General features: G+C 43.2%; 1 protein-coding gene across 3 annotated transcripts in view; it reads right to left on the bottom strand.

Moving 5' to 3' along the window:
• LOC125703064 (sphingosine-1-phosphate transporter SPNS2-like) overlaps positions 1-26,997 on the bottom strand; it is a 122,700-nt gene that overhangs the window by 71,885 nt on the left and 23,818 nt on the right. For all 3 annotated transcript variants that reach the window (XR_007380758.1, XR_007380757.1, XM_048967048.1), the window contains exon 2: positions 18,983-19,048. Coding sequence is in view for 1 of the 3 variants with exons in the window: in XM_048967048.1 (XP_048823005.1) it covers positions 18,983-19,048 (66 nt within the window). In the remaining 2 variants the exon portion in view is untranslated. The remainder of the gene's footprint in view (positions 1-18,982; positions 19,049-26,997) is intronic.

The raw sequence follows: 26,997 nt of genomic DNA, 5'->3' as shown, positions 1-26,997 counted from the left end.
AGATCCCTTCTTTCAACATTATTTCAATTACACAGGATTCATTTTTTTCTATCAGGAAAAATGTTAGAAAGGTTTAGGTTCGGGTAAAAATAGCTTGCTTGCTGTATGCAGGGATGCTCAATAAGAATAGTGGCTATCTTTCAGCTCTGAGTCAGCACAGAACCATATATCCAATGTCTAATTGAGTGCTGACAATGTGTTTGGCTCTGTGGAAGGCAAACTCAGACAGCCTGTGCCTCAGGGGCCTAGCAATCCATTAGACACAGCACAGAACCATGCGTTGGGAGGTCATTAATATTTTCCTAACAACAAACTTCCAAACAACGAGAATACCCAAACACCCAGCTCTTGGATGGGATAACTGACAGGTGTGCAAGCACAGCCCTGCTCTTCCTGCAGGAGACCTTGTCCTGCTGGGATCTGCTGGAGCCATTTCTACAGCAGGGGCTTTTGAACCTGAGAGCTCAGACACAACACGGTGATGTAAGGTAAAAGATTTCTGATTACAGGCTAATCCAAGGCCCTGGAAAACCTCAGCAACACGATTTAAAACGTTCATCCTTTGATAGAGGTGAATTCTTACAGCTGTTTGCACAAAGTTTCAGCCTTGAATCAGCACTGTCACAAGCTCTACTACAGGTATGCTGTTCCATCACTCTCTCATGCATTTTTTTACTTCATTTCAAATTCAGCAGCCAGCAGATGGATCACATTACTGCTTTTTGCCAAGTGCAAAACACACGAGCACTGGGTTCCAGACTACTGTGCAGACTAGAAGTTTCTGACAAGTGTAAGAAGCTTTGAAACACACCATCAGTTCCATATGTTGTGCAAAGCTGTCATACACTAACAGTGTAAAACCCAGGAGCATTAGAAAAAAACAACAGGCTACAGAACACCAAATCATTTGGACTCACCTCCAAGTGTTTGTTTTGACATGGCCAAAAATGCTCTCCCAGAACAGAATGCTGCACAAGATCAAGCAGAGAACTTCACAAATGCTAACTTTTGTGTGCTGCTGTGCTCAGTAAATTAATAAGAACAAAAGAAGTGCTTTAAAAGGTGTGAACCTGATTATGCACTTCTCTAATATCTCTGTTTGGCAGGACATTTTAGATTGTGTTTCCTTCAATGCAGATACCACTCATCAGTATTCCTCCTCCAGTGTACCCTGTGTTCTCTGTAGTATGTTGCACCACAAGGTGCCAGTTTTTCCCTAGAGTAGGCTGATAAAAAACATAAGCAACGTGTTTAGGGTGGATGTATACAGTTAACATACGTGTTTACAGTGAGAAGACAGCTGTACGATACCGCTCAGTCCGTTTGGCTGTGACAGGGTCAGAACCTGGTTACAAAAACACAGACGAGGTCTGAACACAGCTTTCCTGGCAAGTTCGTGCTTCACTCAACATCACACAAGCTGCTGCTCAGGGAGGGGCTCAGTGCTGATAATTCCACTCCTTTTCCTCACCGCAAAATCCAGATTCCTCCAGGAGTTAGCCCTCCTAATCCCAGCAAAGGATATCCTGAAAACTTGCTTTGTTCACCTCAGCCAACAACAATAATTGCTTCAGGGGGAATTGATGGGAAATGTACTCCGCAGTAAAAGAAAATCAGGTAAGAATAACCAGAAAAACAGGCCAGTAACACACTAGTAACCCCACAGCTCTGAGAGAAACTGTGCTGGGCAAAGAGCAACCACTGTCAAGTGAACAAATACAAGCAAGAGCTGTCAGCACTGCCACATGTAGCACAGTACACCATTGATCCAGACAGCGGTATGTGATGCCACAGATGTGAGCAGTACTTTACTCTGTGCACTGGTGCATAAAGATCAATAAATACTTCTCTTCAGCCTCCAAAACCTAGACAACAGCTACAGGAATGAACTCTAATAAAGGTGAAGCTTAGAAAGGGAAACAGCACTTACATGTGAGCACTGTGGCTCACAGGCTGCCAAAGGCTGGAGCCCTTTGGCCGCAGCCTGTGGTTCTGACATGAATAGACACAGAGATATTACCACCCAACTGCAAATCAAAGCACTAAACATTCACTCAACAAATCCATCTGCAAGTACCTGTATAGAGAGAACCGCTGCCATTCGGGTCGTCCAAAGAGAGTACTGCAAGAGCTGGTGGCAGGATAAAACAAAGTTGGATCGCAGCAGCAAGGGGAGGTTATAGCTGCTGAGCTGCCACGGCACCACAGCTGAAGGCAGCCTGCCCCATCCCTGGAGGTGTTCAAGGCCAGATTGGATTGAATGGGGAGGCTGGTGGCCCTGCACGTGGCAGCGGGTTGGAGATTCATGATCCTTGAGGTCCCTTCCAACCCCGGCCATTCTGTGATTCGGTGATTCTGCAGGCACGCCTAAGCAATTAACTCAGTAGCGGTCCTCACTTCTATGGCCCATCACATATCAACACTCCCTGAAGACCAGCAGCGATCCTCCCCTCACTTAGGCCTCACAAAGACTGCTAACATGCTCCAAACAAGATTTGAGATCTGCACTGCAGAGGCGAGGAAAGAATGGAATTAGAAGCTAAGCTCTAAAACACTCCAACTTTTTCACATCTCTTTGGATTCCTTTCCAACATTATGTCAATTGAAAGTGCATTTAAAGATTTACCCTATTCACATCTAGAACACTGTTGAAGCAATTAATTAGAAGGTGACTTGTAGTCATTATTTCACAACCATTTTCCATATCCGCCATGGATTCTCTTTCATGCTGCACCTCAAAATTCCTGTCTAAGTGTGGGAGTGAAAAACACTTTTCACATGCATTTTACACGTGCATTTTACTCCCTGGATGTCCAGTAAGTTTACCTGGTGCAAGAGTTAACTTGCTACTAGATTAAATTTCGAGCAGCTCTATGCAGGCAATGTAATTTAAAAAGAAAAAAAAACAAAAACGCACCTGCTTCTCACTTAGGGAATTACAGTGAATACGTTAGCACTGTTTCAAAGGGATTAGGACAACCTGAACATCAATAAAGCAGCTGCTGCCTTAGAGGAGATGTGCCTCATAGCACCACCGCAGTCCAAAGGAACGGCTCGGCTTCCTTGGTGCCTGGCACTGAGGGACCCCGCAGGGAGCTGCTGCTGGGGGACACGCAGGTGCAGCCAACAGCCAGAAATGGCTTTTGCAATGAAATACAAGAAGTATTTGCTAGCAGTCCTTCATTCTGTGGCTATGCAGTGCTCTCGACTGGGGCATTAAAACTTGCATGTAAGAACATATGAGGACAAAAAGACACCACCTCTCCTCCTCAAAAATAACGTCACCTCTGGGTGAGTCCCATCCTGGTTCATGACCTGGTGACCTTGGAGAGGGGCAGGAACAGGAGGCTGTGGCAGTTTGTTTCCCTAGGCTGCGCCATGCAAAAGGTATGCAAACCTATTGCCTAAAACAGCATGAGATTGCTAAAATATAAAGGTAGCTGAAGATGAGATTCTTTGTCTGATTTTCATTTCCATACTGTGAGAAATGCAGTGATTAAATAAGCCAAGGCTACTGTTGATTTGTATTCACTTGTTGTCTATCTGCAAAACACTTCTAGTGCAGTTTGATTCAGACTCCTAGCCAAAGTTTGCTTGGTTCAATGGACGTCAGAGCTGAGGTTTTTGTTTAGATGTAACTGCTTACAAATCCCCGATGCACCAGAGATCAGAACCTCTTTACCAGTAAACACATTCTAGTGCTTGTAACTTTACTGCAGCCCTATAACATAAAATTTTATTACTGGGAAAAGTACAGAAAACATAAAATAACTGTCAAGAGGACACAACAGGTTCTTTTACAGGAAAACATGAAGAAAACTGGAAAATAAACAACTGATTGGGGATATAGAAGAGATCTACATCCACAAATAGAAGGGAGTAGGACAAACTGAATTACCTCCTCCTTTAGAATGCTGGTCACATATTTAATATAAGTGGCAGCTACAAATTCAAATCAGAAGAGACCCTCCATGCAAAAAAGCTTAACTAAAAACTGGGGTGTTATTACAGGAGCTTATGGGAACAGAAAGTATAAGTTGTTTCAAAATAGAATTGGAGAAAGTCCAATCTGAGGGCCCAGAAAGTCCTCAACATCCAGTGGATAAGGCATACCAGGGAATTTAACCATTCCTTTCTGTTCTCTCCTTTTTGCTACTGATCATAACCACAGACTGAATAATATAATACAAGGACCTTTGGGCTGAACTGGTAAAACTATTCCTACGTTATTTGATTAAAGTTAAAATACAAAAATTTGTATCATTTCTGCTGGCTTGCTTAGGTAATGTCTTATTACTGTGTTACTGGATTGCACCTAGAAAAACTTGTAAAAGCTTGAATGTAATTCACAAAGCTACGTTTCTAGAATTACAAAGGACTCATTCCTCGCCCATTTCACTCTCAGGCTGAAGCAATGGAGCACCTCTTCAGCTAACAGAACCAGGGAAGCCTTGCAGTTTCCTTTCCATTTGACTTCACTGGCTCTGAACTTTGCAGGCTCCCACAGAGGAGTGACAGACAAACGACTCATCTGCTCCCAGCTGCAGCCTCAGTGCTCATACAATACATGGCATGTGTTTGGCTGTCACTGAGCAGTCGGTGGCAGGAAAACATCATTAATTTAGTTAGACAATTAGGATGGATTTGTATTTGTTCTGGTCAATCCTGATTTAGGTTTGAGATCCTAAAGGTATGGAGGTTGGTCAATAGCGTTGCATCACTGTGCCATTACAAAGTGGCCGTTCTACAAGTCTGGTTTGCCTCGACAAGACTAAAGCACATATAACCTCAGCTGCTGGTAGAGAAAGTCAGTCATTGCTCCAAGCACTCGAGAAGATCACTACATTTGAAAGAGCAGCAGTTCTGGTTTTCTCTTTGAATGCAGTTTTTGAGGATGCTCTACACACACGCTGTCCAATGGAGATCTTCAGTCACCAAGGGAGCTCTGCCAGGGACCAGGGCTGCTCTCTGTGCAGCAGGAAGGGCTGTAGCCAGGGCTGGAGAGAGGTGCCCTGAGAAAGCACTGAAATGACCACAAAACCAAAGAACCCTTTTTTTATTCTATTCCCTTCCTCTTCTTGACATCTTTATTATCCTACCACAATTATGATGCCAGGCACACGCTACAACCACTGCCCTGCAGCTTTAGGAAACAAAGGTTAGCCTTTTCCTTCTGCAGGTGCAGAGCTCACGGGGCCATCAGGACAGCAAAGCTGGGGACCTGCAGAGAACTGAAAACTGGCCCTGGGGCAGGACCAGGTTCCTAAAGGCAAGAACACTTGCGTTCACCTTTGCCCACACAACCTTCACAACCACAGTGTGCACCAAGAAATAACAATCTAAAGACAATTATGCCAAATAATCTAAATCCTTCAATCCCTGAAATTTCTGTTAAGCACCATGAATCAGATTTAATTAGCAAGAAAAAGCTTCAAATCTGTTATTCTCTTAATAGGAAGATGTATCGTTTGTACAAAAAGAAATCATGTTATCATCAGTTTGAGATGGAGAAGGCTCTTTTCATCCTGAACTGAGGCTTACCACCCCTTTTTACCACCAGACCATTAATCCTGTGAATGTTTTATCTTTAAATCTTTAACCAGTGCGCAACAGGAGTCATTCTGCTTCCATGAAAAAACAGTCTTGCAAGAATGAAAGATGAGGAAAGAGAGAAGATGCACTAAAAGTACAACGTGTTTATTACTAATAAGTTCTTTGCTACATGTCATTTAAAGACAGCAGCAGCTTCCTATGAAAAACAATACAATAGGAAGTGCTTCCCCTTCTCTATATTGGAGAATCAAGAACCTCTTATGCTATGGCACTCATAGAAACTAGCTAAAAGTGTTCATCCAGTATATCCTTATCCCAGAGCTTTTTGTAAAGTTTGAAGTTTGTTAGAGTTTGTTTATAAAAGGAAATCCATAAATAAATGACCAATGCTTTGCTAACCTCTACTGATGAGCTCTTAATGGCTGCTGGTTTTACTTACAAAGCTGGAGACAGCCTGTAATGACCCAACATACATAAATAGGCCATATGAACAGCTCGGGCACAGATGAGCTAACTCAATTACAGCTATAACAGGATAAAGGACCTGGGAAGGCTGCTGCTGATGTGTCTGCAAGCGGACCCAGCTGAAGGAGCCTTGCAGCTGTTGCCTTCCAGCAAGGCTGTAAGCTCAGAGGGATTTTCCAGCTGCCAGCGTGAGGGTGATGATGCCGGTGGGGTGGGAGTGATGCTGAGTGGCAGAAGAAAGCCTGGTGGCAGCCTGGCAGACACACATCACTGCTTTGGGGTGTGTGGAAGGCACGGAGCCGTGCTGCTGCTCTCCCCGGGCAGCCAGAGGGGCCGATTGATTTTCTTTGTTGTCATTACAATAACGGTTCTGTAGGGAGCCGTTGGACCGTAGCTGTCTCGGCAAAATACATGCTCCCTTTTTGAAAGGAAAATAGCCATACTCTCATTTTAATTAAGTAATTGGCTATCAACCATCAGAGCACTGACAGCCTCATTACAAACATTTTCTGCTCTGGTCGGGATGAAAGGATGAAATCTGACTTTGCTTCAGTGCACTTATGCTCCTGGTTCAGCAGTACCACAGAAGTGCAGGGGCAGAGCACCGACATCTGGACAAGGAATCATATTCACAGCATGTGCACACAGGCAAATAAAAGCATGTCAGGGTTTGGTAGCAAGCTCCTGTCACACTGCTCTTCTGCAAAATGTTTACCTTCATATTCGATTCAAGCCATAATCTTCAGGAGTGCCTATTGCAGATCAGGAAAATGGTATGCTTTAAAGCCAACCTAACCTCAATAACTAAGAAAACTATCAGTCTCTGGGGCAGAAAATGGTGATTCATCTCTATGTCGTAAGCTAACTTCCTTCACGGTTCAGACCTTTCTAAACAGACTAACTGGCCTTATGCTGTGCGCCTCTAATTATCTGGAGGATGGCAAATATTTGCCAGATTAAGCTGAATTTTAGAAGATGAAAAGTATTACTCCTCACCATGAGAAATTCAAGATGATATCTGAAATTATCTGATTTTTATTTACTTCCTGATCTAAAATGCACCCCAGCACGGGGTACTGCTCTTAATATCTTCCCAGCTGCAGCTGTACACTAATTTACTTTTTTAGGAATAGAAATCTCTTTGGAATAGGAACGTGTCAAAATCTACAGATAATGTGGATATGAAAGCAGTTGTGTCATTGCTTTTGTTTGAAACTCATCTGGGAGCCTGGAACTGTCTTCCCTCAAAGTCTTTCCTCCAAATTTCTCCCCTCCCAGAGGCTTTAGCCTTTCACATGGACACATTTGTGGAGGGAGCACAAGTGTCTCAATACTGCCCTCCATACTTTTACTTCTAAAACACTGCTTGCTGGTCACAGAGGGAATTTCAGTATTTTTTTCCTGCTCAACTGCCTATTCTTTTCTGAGATGGCTGTAAAATACAGTGGTACCCAGTGCAATGACAGCTCTTGCTATGAATGTTACCAGTCAAAACTGCACTCATTTTCCAGAGGAACTTTCTGTAGTGCTGACTGGGGTTCAATTCACAGTAGAGCAGAAGAGAGATGTCTCCCTCAGATGGAATTTCAAGTTTTCTCCTTAACAGCAGCGTCCATCGCTTTGCCTCAGGCGCTGGCAGCGAACACCGAATGAGGAGTTCCCTAATGAAAGATCTTTCATGTGACCCCAGGAGACCACTTCGTAAGAGCAGAAGGACAATGGCAACAGATCAGAAAGCCCAGCAGCCTTGTATCCTGCCTGTGACAGTGACAGCAATCAGATCCTTCTGAGGAAAGTACAAAAAACTCCTTTGCAGGCAGCTGCCTTACCCAGAGGCTGGCCTGAGCCCTCAGGTTTTTTTCCCTCTCAAAAATTCATTTAGATTATTACAAGAATGTGTTATCCCCATCAAGAGCTCACCTTTTAAGCTGTGGTCCTACCAACACTCCTGGTGGCACTCATTTCCAGGAGTTCACTGGTGTGTTCAGAGTGGTTTCCAGCAAACTGACCTATACTGACTGCTTCTGCATTAGGAAGAAAACATGAAATGCACAACTTGCCTTTTCAAGACATCCCTTCCTTTATACGTTCTTATGCTGCCTTCCTTATTTTTAAGACTGAGCAAATGAATAACACAGATTATCTTTAAAACTTCTCCTTAAGAAGGAAGTGAAGGCAGGCATGTGAAGACCAAGTTTGTCCATGCATTGCTGGCCGAGCTGGACTAGACACACTGACCAAGAGCATCATGGATGTAAACTTGCTGTCTAGTTTCATTCTGAGACATGAATTCTCCACAGGTCAAGGAAGGAACCATTTGTGCTCTCATTTATCCCATACCCTGAACAACTTCTTATTTATTTCCCAAGTCATTATACTTGAGGTCACAAATACTGTGTGTTCAGACAAAGAATTCAACTGCAGCTGCAGGGGCCAGGAAATACAAAGCTGAACCATTAACCCAGGCTGATGAACAGAACCATGCAGGGCAGGGAGGAGGCAGGACAGACTGCACAGCAAGATAAACCTCTGGCTAAAAAGGAGGCTCTAGAATCTTAACAGCTCTGTGCTGCTTTCTCCTTCTATTAAAGTACATCAGGTAACTCCACCTAAGCACATCTTAGCTACAAGATGCAGGTTTTCCAGACATCCAAAGTCCTCCCTCCTAACAAAGAACAGGAGGAGCCAGGGAAGTCATGCCATCCCAGATCCCAACAACTCCTACCTGCTTTGCTCATCCAGCACCCTTCAGAGGGCAGCACCACCAGAAAGGAGATGTGTCTGAGCACAGGAGGCGCCGTGAATTCCTCCAACTTCGTATCCAACTCCAACCTTGCTCCTTCAGCACCTAAACATCTCTCTGGCGGGGTACAGAGCCACAGGCTTACCCATCTACTCTTCCAAATGCCAGCAATATTTCAACAGGCTGTTGTACCACAAACTGAATACAGGGAAGCGCTGTTTTTGACCACAAGTTGTACATACGTACTGATCGGCAGCACAAAATCACAGACGATCAGAAGCAGCCTTCATCCTGCAGTGAGAAGGATCACAGAGCATGGAAGGAAGCCCCTGTCAGAGCAGGAAGTGGCTACTGTGATTCCACAGAAGTTATTCACTGATTCAGTTTTGCTGGCACTATTTAGGAATGCTCTTGCCCCTTGCTTTTATAAATGGCAGTGTAGACAGAGACTGCACGTTTCACAGTGCCCTCCAGAAAGGGGTAATGTGTTTAAGGAAATTGTTCAAATGCTGATGTTTCCTAATGTTTTAATTTGCCATGTTTTGTAAAAGGAGAAGAATGGTAACTGCACTGGAGCCCCTGCATGGAGCACTGTCTGTCTTGCTGTTTCTAAGATTATTCACATGAATTTCCAGAGTATTTACCTTCATCAGTGAAAAACACTAATGCCAATTCTGGATTGCAGCTCCAGCAGTGAGCTTTGCAACTGAAGGTGCATCTCTGGATAAAAGAATGGGAGCTCCACAAAAGATCCCAGGGTTAACAGTAGTTTCAATAGCCAAAAAAGGACTGGATTATTATTATGTTTTTAAATAAGCTCTGGCTTTAAATTTATTCTGACTACTGTATTTCTGGCAGAACGCGTACTGCTAGAGAACAACTCACTGAAATAAATTCTGCATTGCACAAGGTCTGCAAATTGAATGTCTTCATGCACTATCAACTACATTAACGGGGAAAGAAAGGCAATATTTGGTGAATCCAGAGATTGTTAGCATCTTAAAAAAGACCACTTCAGTCAGTCTCAATCAGGCCTAAATACACAGAAGGTGGGACTGATGACTGTCCAGTGACTCATCTAAGGTCAGTTTGTGTTCAGCACCTATTCTGTTCCCTGCTCTAGGTACTAAACCGTCACAGATGGTCCAGGATGACAGCTAGGCTTCCTTATTAGCAGTCCTGTATAGCCAAAGACTGAGCCTTGGGGAAAACTTGTCATGGTGTTGCCAGCAGCTTATTGCCTGGTGATCAGTCAAAGGAGATTCGTTTCTGGACTCTGAATCCACAAAGAAAAAGTTCACACCAAGCAAGCTGATGCCTTTCATACTCAGTGCAAAGATCTTCTCAGCTCGGTACATCACACATGGCATTGTCCAAACCATTTGGAGATATGACATTAGCAGCTGGTAGAAATATCTCACTGGGGAGCTTTTAGAGCAAATTCAACGTTCACTGTATGATATCCTGTATTATCACCTTTGCTGCCACAAAACATCCTCAGTGAGAGCAAGGGCAACTTTGGGCAACCTGCTTCACAGAAAGGTCTGTTACCTCTCCCTCCTGTTCAATCAAGAGAGTTTTTATTTTAAGACTTCCCTTTGTCTTGCCATCCTCTCCTTTTCACAGTTCGTATGATATTTGCTAATCAACTGCCATATTATTACATCTATGTGTTTCAAAGCAATTAGCACGAAGCACAGTTGTGTCAGCCAACCAGTTAGAAGTAACTGAGGCTCAGAGTGAGAGAAACAGAAATGAAACCGGCTGCATAGCTGGGCTGCTGGCACAGCTGAAGGAGGCAAGGAACTGCAGCAGACCCACACTGCAATGGAGCTGAAGGACTTCACCCACCTGCAGGTTAAACATGTTTGTGGATTGAACTTCAGTGGTCTTAAGAGGAGCTAGAATGTTTAGCATGCGCTGGGCTGAAACAAGACAAGGAGAGAAAAGAAGCTCTCTGTGCTTCCACGCAGAGGATGCTGAATCCAATACAGGATCTGAAATTTGATTTTCTGTGCAGCCATCTGCAGCTGACAAATCCCAGGCATGTTCAGCAAAACAAGTGAATGTAGAGCTGGTATTCTGGCACATCAGGACAGGTATCAGCACAGCTAAATATCCTGAAGAAGTGGATTTCCTTACGAGAAGGGTTCATCATTCCATAAATAATGTAAAACAATGACCCTCACAGCTGCATCATTTTTTCAAAGTCCACTTGACTAAGCAAAAACAACTACACAGCTGGTAACTTCAGCACCGTGAGCCACAGCAACGGAGTAAATCATCAGATTTATACGTTCTAGCAGCACTCCTATAACTCAGGCTTAGGGGGATGCCCTACAGGAGCATTTTGCAGGGGAATATGTCAACTTAAAACACAAAAAGAGAAAAACTGATGTGAGATCTTCGTGTTCCTGCTCTGCAATTTTACCTTCAAGAAGATTGATAAGGAGGTGGATTTATCTCCTCAAACACTTGCATGGTTCTAAACACAACAACTGCATCAGCCCTTCTGAACTACTACCTATTTTTAGTACCACGTTTTCAAAGTATCCTCAACTCAATCACTAATGTTGAGCTTGCAATTTACCTTGGGAGCAATTTTGCTGATGCGATTTGTGCCACTTCACAGCTTTGATTTGCAGTCATAATTAGTAAGTTAAGAATTAATGTAGCCTAAGCCACACCTGTAAGAGGCTGCTTTTGGAAAGAGCCCAGATTGTTCAACGGAAAGCGACTCGGCTCAGTAACACATCTCTAAAACACCCTGCACATGCCAGTGTAAGCAAAAAAAATGCTTTTCTTTTTTGTGGCAAAGTTACAGTTTAACTCACCAGTGCTCCTGACACCACTCACAAAGGCTCTCATGAAATAGAACCATTCTTTGTCAGACTTTGTCAATGACTTCTAGTGCTCAAAAGGTGTAGCCAAGGGCTCTGGGGCATTTTTATAGTTATTTATATTGTAGGTAGGTTGGAACAACTCTGGCATGCTTACTATGGAGGTATGGAGCTGACAGCTAGCCCCACCAGGACCCCTCAAATCATTGGCTGGGCAGAGGCAAGGATAAAAGCAGGGCAAAGAACTCAGGGCGTATTTCAAGCATTGTAGAATTGTGAAAAGAAATTCAAGCTGCTTTGTCTGCACCACCTCCCTAATTCTCTCCCAGGTCTACCCTAACAGTCATTCATTGTAACTACGCATTTAAAGCTACTTGGTGAATCCCTCAATAAACAAGTTGCAACTTCTTATGTAAGAAAATCTGGCAGGAAGAGCATGTTACTATTACTGTTTTCAGCTCAACCACTACAGTCCCACAACAGGAGAAATTAGAACTGCCTCACCTCCAATCCAGCTCATGTACAAAGAGCAAGGAGAACGATGCAGTAGGAGCTCATATGAAGTCCAGCTGCTGTGAACAGCAGTGGATGAAAAGTCTGGAAGGAGGAAATGGTTGAAACTGCCTTAATGCTTAACTCAGAGTAACTTGGTGTGTAACCAAGTGGGGGGGAACAGAAGAGGTGAGGACTGTCCTTCCCTTGCAAAGATCCTTTCTGCTGAAAATGAAAACATTTCCCTGCTTGCTGCAGCAAAGAGGATGGAGAATACGTGTGAACGCCTCCTCCTAGCATTCATCCCATCAAGTAACTGCTTATTTTTCCTCTGAGGTCTGATAGTTAAAAAACCTAAACCATTCTCAGTCATTTAATAAAAACTTCACTTATAAAACAAGTTCCCTGCCCAATCTGAGAAGAAAATCAGTTTTTGCTATACAACATCAGCATGCAGGGATAATTGCTATAAAAATGAGACTGTCTGGATGTACAGTAATCTAGTACACAGCCTAGAAAGCTTGAACTGCTCTTCTAGAGGAAATGGCAAACGTTCAGATCTCTGGGAGCTCAAGACTCGTCATTAGAGGAAAAAAAATGACCTCTCAGGTTGGTCCAGGACCACACTGTTCCTCCTACTACAAAAACGTCCTGGTAATTCCAGAGCCCACGAGCTGCCTGCTGTATTACAAATACTGACAGCATTGTTTCTTCATTGCAGGATGGTATCTTCAGTATCTAGAGCTCCTTTACACCGGGTCAAGACTGTTTGGTTTGGCGGAGAGATCATTTGGATAAACCAAATATCTCCTTCAACAATGCTGCCAGCCATCCCAAATGAGCACAGAAATCTCCCAGCAGGCACAGACCAAGTCTGACCTCTGTGTCACCACATCTCAGATCCCCATAGGAAGTAACAGCTTACAATTTCCCAGCACAGCGTATGCTGCCCTGCAGAACGGTTGGTTTGTGTTCCAAGAAAATGAGAGTACTTCAGGTGTGTGGGAAGAACAATACAAAACCAAAATTATCTTAAAATAAATCTTTAAAAGAGAACAATATTATGGCTCTCCCGGGATGAACGCACTAAATATACAGAATGCACTGCAAAGGTTTGTCCTGTTCTCTCACTCTCACTTCATGGAAGACCTATATCCAAACTCTCTTCAAGTCGAGGCAAAAAGAACTTCCCCTCTGGGTAACAAATCCCTTTATATTGGGTTCCTTTATAGTGGGCATCAGAAGCAGCTGTATGCATAGATCCAGATCAGGGAACACAGAGGGAACACAGAGCTTCTTCTGATTGAGACGGCATCCAAACACTCCTCTGCTCACCATACTTGAAAATGGAACTTAAAGGTTGAGTGAAAACTAAGTATCAAAGCCAAGCAAGTTGCTCCCAGAAGCTTTTAGTGTCATCACATGGGGAGAGGATAAAAAGAAAGTCAAACATGAGTTCTTGAACACAGGTACACACCTCTCTCCTCCAACAGCTGGTAGCCACTAGATACTTAACAACAGCATAAAAACCACCTAACTGGTAAGGTAATCTAAAGGCTCACCTTCTTTCAGAAGTCAAAATGCAGTGTCCATATTAAAAAAAACCCAAAGGTGGCAACTCTAGCCTTCCTGAATTTTCTGCCTGAAACACACAATACTGTGCAGATGATGGCTACTGAGATCCCATAGCTGGTATAAAGCAGAAGTTGTTTAAAGGTACCACATAATAGCAACACAAACTCCATCTTCCAGTGTAAAGAGCTTGAATGAAATTCTGAGGTTTGAGGAACACGTGCAGGAGGAGATGAGCAATGTATGTTAAGAACGATGAGGCATTTGGTTGAAATCATAACTACTTCTCAAAATCTGTGGGAAATCTCTGCCCTCATTATTATAATGAATTACAGAAATGAACACAACTTTGGCAAGAAGTGCCTGAACTACAGCCTAAGGGAAAATAGGCACACGTGCAAGTTTCCCTTGAAACAAGCAGCCCAAATACCTGCCCCATTAGGCCAACAGCTAGGCAAGCCTTCCTTTGGCAGAGCAGACAGGCTGAATGAACTGCCATGCTGTGTTAGTGGCCATGTAGTAACATAAAATCAGAACATTAATGAAGACAAGCCAGTCTGGAAAGCTTCCCTATTCATGCTGACATGTACAATAAAAAGACAAAGTACAACACTGGCTCTAGAATTACCTCCTATTAGAAGCAGTCAAGGGCATCGTAAGGTCCCTTCCCTCCCCAGCAAAGATTATTTACTCTGCAATCTAGAGCTGTCTAGTGAAGGCTCGCACCGTAAGCAGCATTTTTATAGTTTGGTCCTTGGTGCACACAGGACAGGGCTAGGGCACAAACCCATTTTCCCTTAACCTGCTCACCGATTCACAAAAATACTTTCATTTTCGATTGCAGAGAGACTCCAAATAGGCTTAACTGCTTTCATGAATCAGAACTTCAGACTGCCAGGACTTCGTAGCGTATTGGACACCATTCTAGCAGACAGGAAAAAGGGCTGTCTGAACTTGTAATGGGCTTAACGTGGGTGATAACCAGGCTCTGGACTGCCTCACCTCACTCTACCTTAATAAGGAAAAAACCTGCTTAAAGAAAGAAGGCAGTCGAGTCTTCCATTAGACCACATTGCAACATTCTCCAGCACAGTGTGCTTACTGGAAAGCAGATGGCATTTCAGTCTGCTATGTTCTGTATTCACTCTTCTACCATGCATTAGTTAAGATGTTCTCAGGCTTCCCAGCCAGTCAGAAGGACTGTCTGATCCTGCAGCACCTACCATGCTCTAAACAAAGTGCTTGTTTGTAAGTCAATAATAAATAGGATCTGTTTGGGCAGCAGCTGTTCCTGCTACCCTTGTCATAAGCATTAATCGGGGCACAACCAATGCCTACAACCAATGCCTATGGCCTGGTTGATGCAATCATAGCACACTGGAGATGCCAGTACCTTTTCAAGGCTGGACTCCACTGCAAGGTTACACTAGGTCACCTCAAAAGGCAAGGTGACTCAATTAGGACCAAGCTTCATTTTTCAAATGATTGGTTCTAATTGCAATTGATCCTTACAAGAAAAATCAACCCACAGTAAAACTTAAGAAAGCACTCAGCATTGCTAGGCTTCCCAGGAAAACCAGGGGCTGAAAGGCATTTTGGGGGAATGCCCATCAGTCTCCAAGTGAGAAGTTCTTTCAGAGCCACAGATACCTTCCAGATTTCTCACTTTGTAACATTTCCTTGTTTCTGACTGATGGTGTAAAAGCTTGGTTAACAAGACTTCCTCTAGTGATACCCTATGATCTTCCTGAAGACAGACAATTTTTCCTCCACATTTCAAGGAAATCCTTGCCATAACTATTTGATGGCTTACAGCTTCCCCTTGCAGAAGTCCCCACTGTTTCATGTTTCTTGACCTTGAACTATTTAGGCTAGAAAAGTAAGGTGCCCAATAGCTAAGACCAAATCTCTGGGTCTGACCATTAACCTGGTTGAGTGCATTGTCCATGAAATGGACTGCAGTTCTCATTCTGGCTCTGGCTCACACCTGCTGTGTGACTTTGGGCAGGACATTTCTCCCATATGGTTCTCTTGGTTCCATCTGTAGAAAAGGGCAAGCCTCATTATGCCTCCCATATAAAAAAATCTGGAGATATACAGAAGACAAACGGTACTAAGAGTTAGGCACTATTATTAATAGAGCTCTGATTTGCTAAATAGACACTGGCAAGAAAAGAAAGCAAAATAAGTTCAAGGGCTAGGAAAGCAGGCAGAGCAATAAAGCTCAGAAAAAAAATAACGAAGAAAGGACAGAAAAATCCAATGGAAAACAGAGCCCAGCAGTGGGCATTATTCCTGTGGCCCAAAAATATATGGAAGAAAATGTGATTTGAATAACACAATTTGTAGCAGTTTTATAAATCTGCTCTCCCTCCTCCCAGGCTTTGTGGTTTTAGAAGCCTATAGTTTTGACAATCCAAACTGCTGCCCTTACCCTTTTCCACACATAGGAAAGCCTTTTTGCACTGTTTGGCTTATGGTTGCATTGACTGATTACAGCTGCACAACTTAAGTAGGCACAGAGGTGTTTTATCACCTTTTGAGATCAGTCAAGATTATCCTTTTATCCATCTAACAAAAGCAACCAGCAAGAAATGAAAAGAAACAATTAAGCTTGGATACGGACCTGAAGAACCATTAAGTGCACTTTATTATTTATATAACTGTGCACACAGTTCTCTAAAAAGGAAGATCAACACAGAATTTTAGTATCATTAAGAGGTAATTGAGGCTCTGAAATCAGCACAGTTATGTGCCTGTTACTCTACAGTGCTACTGAGCAAGTAGCAACTGTGATACATCTGTAGTGTGTCCTCTGCTGTCACAGGATCCTTGTTACAGAGGGTACCATGTTCTGCTCTTTTCCATTATGGATGAGGCTGGAGTGTCCCTTCAAATTCTGCTGTACAGGAAGCTGGCTTCCCTCTAAGCAGTTTTCACTGCATCTCCTGGACACACTGCAACTTGTACCTTGGGATTAATATAAAACAAGATAAAAATTCAAATTCCATCTCTGCAGTTCTGGAGAAACCAGTCACCTCTGCTTACCAGAGAGCAGGAGAAGCTGAGAGAGCATGACTTGACTCTTGAATGTCTGCAGTATGAGACCAGCTGTGCCTGCAAACAGTGGGTTATGGCATGAATGCACGGGCATACGCTGCCTTTGGTAGATTTCTTTTCCCCTCACTGTTTGAGTTTTCACCACCATCTCCTCCTAAAGCACGTGTACAGCCTTCTTTCTCAGTTAAAAGGTTTTCATTATTATTTTTGTAAAGCCTATTTGATGAGCGATATGAACAGTGAATGCCACATTTCACTCCCTCTCATTAACATTGTAAATTAATTTAGGACTCATTTAGATGCAGGATTAACAACCTGAAGACTAATCTACTCTTTATTCAGAGGACACATTCAGGATGAGCAGTCTTTCATCTCATATCACTCAATTAGTTAGCAAGACCATCTCCTGGGAGTAAGATGGTATTTCTGACTTTCTGCTTGGAAAAGAACTGTTCAAGGTTAGGGAAGAGGTCTGGGAGAAACTGGTCTCGATCCCAGCTTTACTGTAGATTCTGTCTGCAATCTTGGTCAAGCATTTTTATACTCCAGCTCCCTCCATGTGCAGCTTAGAGCAATCAGAGAATGGTCAAAAGACTTCAGGTAGTGTTTATAGAGGTTTAGGCCAGCATGTTCCTTTCCACCAGGGTTAAGAGTACCACGGCCATATGCCAGCTGCCAAATAGCAACAGAGTAACACATTCACCAAGTTTTTTGTTAGATGCCATTAACCTTACTTACATGAAATGGTGTGTTATTCTATGAGCTGCTTTTCTGTGGTAGTGCTGTGATTAATACATATTAATACATAACATTAATACAATAATGTTATTATCTACAGCACTATCTCCAGTAGGAGGAGGGCAAAGTCAAGCTCTCAGTTTTCAGATCAGAAAAAAAATGTTACTCTTCTTAAAGCAAAATTTATTGGTTACACAACTCACAACACGCTCAGCATCAAGCCTGCAATACCTCAGTGACACTGTTTTCAGATGCTCTGTATGTTTGCTAGAGAAATAAATAAAATGTCTTGCAATTAACAAATGAAACGCCCTGATGGAGCTTAGCTACTGCTTGCTGTCAGTAAATCATCTGCAGAAGGATTTCATCCACTGAGAGGAATGAAGAAAATATATGTGCTTAGGCAAGTGCAGTTTTCCACTAGAATATTCTGTTGAAGGCACTTTGAGTCTAATGATACATTGAGGATCTGTTCCTCAGAGCACAGTAAATAAAAACAAATAATTGCTGTAGAAAAGGAACCTGACAGACGCCCGGTGCCACTTTGAACATGACTGATTGATGCTACGTATAATCAGTAACACTTACAATGCTCAGACCTTCTGTTGTGGACATGTGCTGCTTCAGCTTAGCTGAACTCCTCTGTCCCATAAGAGACAGGAGAGAATTTTTAAGGCCCTAATATGGACTAATGTTAGTAGTTTGTACTGCAACATGACAAGATGCTCTAATCACAGATGAGGAGCCTGACAACCCCAGCGTCGCAATTCTACAAGTGGCTTCCAAACCAGACTACTTCTCTCCTTAAAATACTGCATTTGCTGCCTCGCTGGTCCTTTCACCTCTCCATAAAGAACAAATGTGCTGTTATTCATGAGATGCTACTCAGCATCGTCTCCCATCCCCTGACGAAGCCACTCCTTTAGACCAACTCTGAACCACAGGCTAGAAAAGCTCTTTTATTTCCTACGGTCGTTCAGCTCTGCCTGCAACATCAGAAGGACAGGCAACAGAATTTCAGTATTTTTTCTTCCTTAAATACACGGAGGAAAAATGTCTGATGTCAATGTACCAAAATCATAGGAGTATTTTTCATCAGTGAGCTAGCATGAAAGCAAGCATTGTTAGCCCTTCCTGCAGCTTTCATCCTCAACTATTTTCCTGACGTGTTTTACATTTCTATGGCACACTGGACTCCCAAATACTGCACGTTCAGCAGACTCTGAATACATGGAGAGCATCACACCTCACACGTTACATACTTCTTCTGCACAAGAACAGAATCCTGCTGTTGGTCTATTGAGAGCTTTGTAATCCAGGTAGCTATCTTTTATTTGACTTTGACATATATAATTAGGTTTGCTTCTTGGCTCTTTCTGCACTCAAGCCATTGAGCCCTGATCTCTTGCCCATCAGCAAAATAAAACAAACCAAACAGCAGTAACAAAAACCCACTCTCATCTTCGTTCGTTTTCCTCCTAAGATTGTATTTCAAAGGAAATATGCCACAGACTCTTACCTGTCTGTAATAAGCCAGCCCCGCTGTCTTTGACTCCAAAGTGCTGCTGGATGTCTAACAACACACCTGCAAGGAAAACAGAAGAACCTTAGTACATTCACAGCCCTTGAAAAGCATACATCTCAGGCACTTTGTAAAGCATCAGGAAAGCTACAAATTCCAGTCTTGTAGACATACAAATTGTAATGATTGCACATTGGCTTCTTTTCCGTACATGCACACTCAGTAATTTGCTACTGTAATAGCAGAGGCATGCAGAGAGTTTGGGAATTAAATCCTCGTCTATTGGAAGCTGGTATTTGTTCTTCAAGGAGATCACAAATTTTTGGCTTGGTTTGTTTTGTTGTTGTTGTTTGTCTGGCTTTGTTATTATACAGAAATACAAGGAAATGTGATTCTGTACCTCAGGTGCTTCAAGTGGTTAAAAAAAAACAAGACACATTAAATTGAATTTTTAAAAAGTTTCAATAAATCTCATTAAGGAGAGCCATGATGGGAGTTTTCACATTTAACTATTTCTGCTTCCAAAACAAATCAGTAAAATAAATTTAAAATAGCTTACCAAAGATGGGTAAGCAACCAGCTACTTAGCTCTAAAACAACTCCAAACAATGCTTTAATCTAGTCCATCTCCCTGCTTATTTTCAGAGATCTCTTCCATCCAAACTACTCTGCCATTCTGTGCTCCTAATCAATGACACACACATGTCCAGAGCTGCCTCCACCAACATGTTCCCAGCTGTGCCAGAATGCCAAGCAGGCACATTAAATCTCCAAAAGTTAACAGGAGAAACAGCCTGAGATGTGGTAGAAACCATCGCCTCAGAAAGAAGAGTTCTTTTGGGTTTGCACCATAAACCAAAACAGCAAGTGCAAGGGGCTGTAATGATGTGTACAAAGTGAAGCAGAGGAGGTCTTTCTGTACATCACAAAGAAATTATCTGATCAGTGACAATGACAGTTCTGCAGTACTTGTCTCCACAGGAGATCATAATGTATTTTACAAGCTTGAACTGCTATAGTCGTAAATGAAATAAATTTAGGACACTGAAGAGCAGTCACCTTGGCTCACTCCTTCAATTTCATTTTGATGGTGGAGAAGGAAGTGTGTTCTGAGGATAGTCAATGCAATAAGAACTCAGCACCACAATTATAAGGCCTGCATGAACCTGGAAGATCTCCGATGATTAAGAGAGATCTGCATGTCTAATTGGTATGAATTTCCTAGTCCAAGCCTATTTTATTTTCTCTTTGGACTCCAAGTGTTTTGATATGGGATTTAGGGCATTAAATTAGAGGCAGCAGCTAGCAGATGATGCAACATATCTATGGAGTGATAGGAGTTTCTCTGCGCTGTGGGAATTCTGCTCTGCACATGGGGAAACACTCCTCCCTTCAATTTGCACAGCTCTGTTTTCACCTCTGCATGGTAATGACTCACCCCAAACTTTAATAAGATTCAGGGATACAATTAAGCAGTGACAGACCAAGGGAGAATACAATAAAGAGATAGAGCTTTTGATTTTCCCTTCTGCCTCTAGATGACAAGAAGGCAGACAGCTGGACCCAGATCCAGGCTCCGGACAGCAATCGTGCTGCACACAGATGTGCTCCTGAGCGTCTCCCAACTCCTGATGCAATCCAAGAAAGGGAAGTCATGTGTGGCTGACAAGGCCCCCTTTGGATGGAAGTTCATACATACACGTCTGGAGGATCTGGAAGCAGCCATAAGCAGCTCCTATCTAGGCACCACTCTCCTTGAGGCTGCCTCCCAGCAAGGCTGACAGCCATTCGAGTGGCTGCATGATTACATGGCACGTTAGTGCTATCACCTGTTATTTCTTAGAGCAAATTCGGTGTTCCAAGGCCTGAATAAAGATATAAGAAACACAGTGCCAACTTTCCAAAGCACCCTACCAGCTGAACCAGACACTGTAAATGCTGATGCAGAGCTTGGAACTCTGTGAGTTGAAATACAGACAGCAGTTAACGTGGTATGCTGATCAAGATGGGCACAGAGACAGGATTTGCTGAGAAACCCACGCACAGGGATGATTAGGACTGTTCGCAGGTTTAATTCCTTTAGCCCTATCTAGGTTACTCCACTGGTCCTCTCTGGTGTTTAAGTACTTGTCAAAGACAGCAGGGCAGTTATCAGATTCTTGTGGGTAGTGGGCATAAAGAGGACTTTAAGAGCAATTTGGGTGTGGAGGGTTAGATAGGGAGAGAATGTCAATGAAATGCCAAAGAAGGTGGCTGACCTCGTCCACATTCAGTGCCAGAGGGCTTCCAGGGGGGGAAGAGTTTTCCTGGAAGTGCTCAGGTCAGGCTTCAGACAAGGGTGGGTGGTGCTGACCATGCACAAGGCAGCCTGCTTGCCAGGATAGACTTTGTCTGCTGACCAGAGCTACAGGAAAACAGAAGCTGCAAGGACATCTGATGCAGGGTAAAAAGCTGCTCTGAACAGGAATTTCTTGTGTTAACCATCATTTACAGAACCACTCCATAGCAGAGCCAGTGTGAAGAAAGCCCTGGTTACCCTTTATATTTAAATGAATCTGGGCTCTTCACGTAACCAGTGCTACATTTTTACATGAATAAAGCATTGCAATGGTACAAAAGAGTGTTCATGAGCTAAGCCACAATGAAATTACAATTTCAAAGCAGAAAGACAGTATAGCTTCCCTTGGGAGAGCCCCATTTTCCACTCACCAAAACAAAGCATCACACCTCTATTTCAAACTACTTCTAAGGCAGGTGCAAAGCAGTTCAGCTGTGTAAGGAATGAGAAGCTACAGAAACAAAGCTACAGGGCGTCAGTTGCATCAGTAACACAGATGCAGTTCTTTAAATGCTGCTTCTGTGCTGTGACACCATACTGGGCAATAAGGCTATTTACTCAAAAAGCACAAGGGCTTTTAAAGGTATCTTTTAACGGAAGAAAGATGTATGCTGGCTCCTTCCGAGCACACAACTTTCCATGTGAGGCAGCTGGGCACTGATAACATTACATGTGGCCCCAGCACCTTCTCCCTGCTACTCCCAAAGTTGTGTTTCCAGGGAAGCTCCCTGACCTTTCAACCATTAGACACAAGCAACCTGGTTACCACCAGGCTCTCCTTCATGCCTGCAGCCATGTGCAACCTGCTTCCAATAACGCATTCTGCAGACGTAGGAGTGGTGCACACACCTGTCTGTTCAGAAACATGTGAAAAGATTAGGTGGGGAGAGGTTTATTCTGAGGTCTCTGTGATATTATCTACACTGCAACCCTAAGGTGTGACTGCAGTTCACACAGATCAAATGAGCTGGCTTCAGCTCAGCCACCCACTAGCTGCTAAACACAAGCTTCACAGTTTGGACCCTATTTAAATACTCAGCTGCAGAAAACCATGGTGGCAGCCCTGCTGACATTTGTACCTCAAGATAAATTCCCACTGCTATCAGAATGGGCAAGTTGAAAACAGAAGCGTGGTACCATCTTCTTTGGATTGTCATGAAACCATTCCCAGTCTTGCATGCAAAAAGAAGCAGGCCTGCTCTTTAGGTGTTGCTAAATGACGGTTGATGTCCTGCTTGAAAACACTGCCAGGAGCTTCCTTAGGACACATGCACTGACTTACCTTCCGTACAAGTGATTTCCACTGTTGCATGACATGACAGTGTGCATTGATGAAACAAGCCCTATTTAGTTTTGAAACTGCATTGCAGAATCAGAAGGGGAAAAAAAAAAACAACAAACAAAACAAACCCAGCAACCTGACAAATCAAAACAAGGGTTTCCCAAGATCTGCTCACACTGGCATGCAAGAAATTCCTGACCTAGAAAGCACTGAAAAGAAACTGCCAGCACCCACAGCAGCTTGTTTAGAACGGGGTTTCCCTGAGTAATAGAGAAGCACTGAATAGACAAACCCAGCACAGCAGCTAAAGCCAAAGCTCTGAATGAGCCAGACCGTCCAGGCCCAGCACTGCAGGCACTTGCAGGCCATGAAACAGCTGCTCAGATATCTGCCAACAAAACCCCAGAGCGAAGTAGCGTGAGAGTTCAAAGCCTTCACAGACACTAATAGTGTCAGAGGTGGGAGAGGCTGCCCACTGCCTGTGTGCACCGGAGGGTAACTGGGTGAACGCTCAGCTCACCGGGCTGCATCTGCAGTCAGAACCATCAGGACCTACACCTGTGGCACTGACACACAGGAGGACTTGCTGTTTTCCCCAGCAGCATTTTCAGTGGCCTTTCCCAATAGGACAGGTGCTGTGTTCTCTGCTAAATGCACTATTACTTGGGAAATGAAACAAATTTGTCTGCTTTGTTGGGCCATTCCTATTCTATTCCTATAGAAAAACAATATTATCCAGACTTGTACCACCTGTCAACACCCACTTTTCCATTTGATGGTTTTATCATTATTATAATATCAATGCAGAAGTATCTGAACTATTCATTAGCTCCCAAGAACTACTAGCTTATCTACATGGTATGCAACACATAATTATGTATTGGGGAAAAAAGTACAGAATGCAATTAGGTAAGGGCTTGAAGAAGATATTAAAAGACCACAAAAAGACTTCTTCCACTCTCTCAAGCAGAAAGGAGGCAGTACTAAGCTATGGTTCCTCTAGCATAGCTAGAGCTGCACTGTAATGTTGTATGCAAAGTCTTAGCGCAGAATTGCCTGCAAGAGTGGGAGGGAATGAAAAAGTTCATCAGGTGTAGAATGGATTAGCAGAAAGCATCATTAACACAGGGTCAGGGCATGCAGGGAAAGCAGCCCCGGACAGCCAGTCCTGCTCAGATTAAAAAATAATACATATCAAAACAAAACAAATAGGAATTTGAATGCAACCATAGCTGCCAAATGCTGGGTGCCTCAGTGGCAAGACCACACCCAAATCAAATCCCTCATCTCTTTAATTACAGTGCAGCCTGTTCCCAGGACTGTGGCTGGGAAGGAAGCCCTCATCAAATGGAGAGCATGGAATACTCAGCCAATAGCAGCCCAAGAGCTTAAATAAATTCCAAAACCTGGAAGAATTTTTGCTTGTGATCCAATACAACAACAGCTCTCACCACTCAGCTCACTGTGTCGCTTTGTTCTCCTTTCCTCCCTGCTACAGAGCTTCCACAGAGATCCTCAATTTCTCCCTGGCCTCATCTCACCTTGAGACTGCTGCCTTCACCCGTCTATTCAGCCTTGCAATTCCCACAGGCCAAGGAAAGACATTGCTTAGAGAAAAATGCCATGATTTGGCTAAAAGGTGTTGGCACCTACACCTGGACTTAAAAACAAACTTGTCTGTTGAGACTTAGATTCCTGTATGTGGAATGGTCAAAGTCAGCAGCTGTAACTTCAAATAATAAACACAAACATGACTAGCAGGTAAGGTTTTCTGTCATTTCAGATGTCTACTATAAACATTAACAGTTTCTGATGAGTGTGGCCAGATCATTCTCCCATACCAAGTCTCTTTACCTCAGGCCTCAGTTCAAGTTTCTTCTAGTACTTTTAATGCATACAAACTAAGTGAGGCACATACTGCACAGCAATACCTCTAGTCCCACACTGGAGGAAAAATATCTTTACTGCCAGTGCCTGTGCCATTTTAAATTCCAGATGAAACAGCAGAGCCTCAAAAAACAAAGACATAGTTCAGAAAATCCAGAAACTCCCTGCATTCAATCTCTCCATACGCATGCTATGGCAGTAAGAGGTGGACCTGCCACCAAAAGTGCCAGTTACCTTTTGACCTTCCATCCTTACCCACGTCTAACAAGTCTACCCAATTCTGCAAAGAAATATATCTGAGAAACTTGGTGTAGAAGCTAAGGAAAATAAATAAAAACACCACAGATAATGGTAGAGCAAATCAAGTACATCTGTATTGAGGCAGTGACTCACCACTCCCTTGTTTTCTTTATTGGAAAACTCGGTGTATCACTGAACCAGAGTGACAGTGAGTCAGGATCCTGGCATGAGCCGCAAATGGCAGGAAGATGAAAATAGGCATCTGCAAAGTCCCTTTGAAGAGATTGTGAAGATTGTTTCTGGATGGATGTGACTGTGTATTTCACAGCCCTGTTCTCATGGTTTTCTGGCTAGACAAAAAAAAATTAGCAAAAGAAAGTCATTTACAAGTCCTTCTAGAGATACCATGCAATGATTAGGGTCTAGTTCTCAGAACCAATTTGATGCCTTTATTCTTACATCTTCTTTCTTATATTTACAAAAAACACATTTGAAACTTATTCCCATAGCCTACTGAAAACCTGGTAATGCTCATCTAGTAAAAATATTGCTGTTTTGGAACCAGCCAAAGAACATGCAAATATTTTAATGGCACGAAACTGTGAATTAATGGTGTACACAACACGAGGCTAATTGCCCCGACCTCACTCTGTGTGAGCATTACCTCTGGCCAGCCAGCTTGCTGCCTGCCTTGCTCACCCAGACCAGGTGAACTTGCACCGTTATCTCATCCTGACACAGCTCCACTTGCTGTGTGACAACAGAAGGTCCAGCTCGAGCCCTCTGCTATCCCTTCTGTGCACAAGCAGCTAGATCTCTGTGTCTGTCAGTACATCACAGTTCATTATTACAAAATTCCAAATGTTAAATACACTTATTTCAAGAAAAAGTGTCATATGCAACGCTGTGAAGGCAAACAGAAGAAAGCCTCTGTGCTCTCTGAAGTCATTGGCTGTAGTGAGCAAGGATTTTTTTTTTTTACACACTTCTCCCCTTTTAAGGCCAGACACTTCTGTAACACAGAAGGCTGAGATACGAGTGAGCAACAGGGGCAATTAGTGACTGATGCTTTACAGCAGATGACAGCTAATTTCTCCAGTTAGGAAGATTTCTATCAAATCTGCAGAAACATGCACTCAGATTGGACATATTTCCAAGTGACTGCATCTCATCTCTCATTTACATTTTGCTTCTGTTTAGCAATGCCTCAAAGCTATTTTGGAACATCATATAAGCTGTCCAGGGCATATTGGTATATCTGCATACAGTTGCAAGGAGCTTTATATTCTTTTTACTACAGAGTGTCTTAGACAGTGCAGAGGAGATTCCAGATGCAGATATCTTGTACAAAGCAGCCTGCAGAACAGCAGTGAGGTGTTAAAGCCACCAGACACAACATCAGACACATTCCAAGAAGGTTTTTGGAGCACAGAACCACCATGATCTCAAGGTGAACAAGACACACCTACTGTCGTGGTTCTGGGCTGATTAAGCCTTCTGACAACCAACTTCACATCAGCATAGGGAGGAGGGGGTACACAAGCACTTCTCCAGCACTCTCACCACCAAGGCACCGATTTTCAAAGTGCCTTTCTAATGTTAGTGAATGTCCACCACTCAAATCTCCCTACGTGACCTACATCTGGATAGGAACTTCAGATTTTAAGTGCAACAGCAGGAAAAGTTGGAATTTCCTACAGCATATCTTCCACAGATCAATCAGGGATGCCAACTGCTGCTGCAGTCCATTTCTAAAGCAAGAAATAGATGAAAACCTACTATTTCAAGTTACTTCCTATATCTTACTGGCTTAATTTGCAGATAAAAAAGCTTTTGACTACAGATACAAGTATCTATCCTATCTTTAGTAATCCTAGAGTAGCCCTTAATGTAAAACATGTGCTTTAAGCTTACAGACACTGCCGCTGAACAGGCAGTTAGGCACCAACACATAAAGGATGCAGGATAAAGCTACTCCAAATCCATCTTCACAAGTTGCTCCTTTGTATCTGCCTGCTTTCCTTGTTCTCTCATGAGCAGCATAACCAGAACTTTCCAGGTCTCTTCACTCACCTGGTCTGCAGGGCAGCCTGACAAAAAAATCACAGCTTCTCACACCTTTCTCCTTCCCTCTTCCCTTCACTCAAGGCTCTCTCCCACCACCAGCACAGTGATCCATGCAAGAAACACAGTGTGTGGTGCATTAATGCACAGCACCAAGAAATCCAAAAGTTTCAAGGAGCCCTTTTCATACCCTCACATGAC

Source organism: Lagopus muta, chromosome 20, assembly GCF_023343835.1.
Source record: "Lagopus muta isolate bLagMut1 chromosome 20, bLagMut1 primary, whole genome shotgun sequence".
NCBI classification, from domain to species: domain Eukaryota; kingdom Metazoa; phylum Chordata; class Aves; order Galliformes; family Phasianidae; genus Lagopus; species Lagopus muta.
Note: the sequence above shows the minus strand (reverse complement) of the source record. Positions and strands in the feature narration are given on the sequence as shown.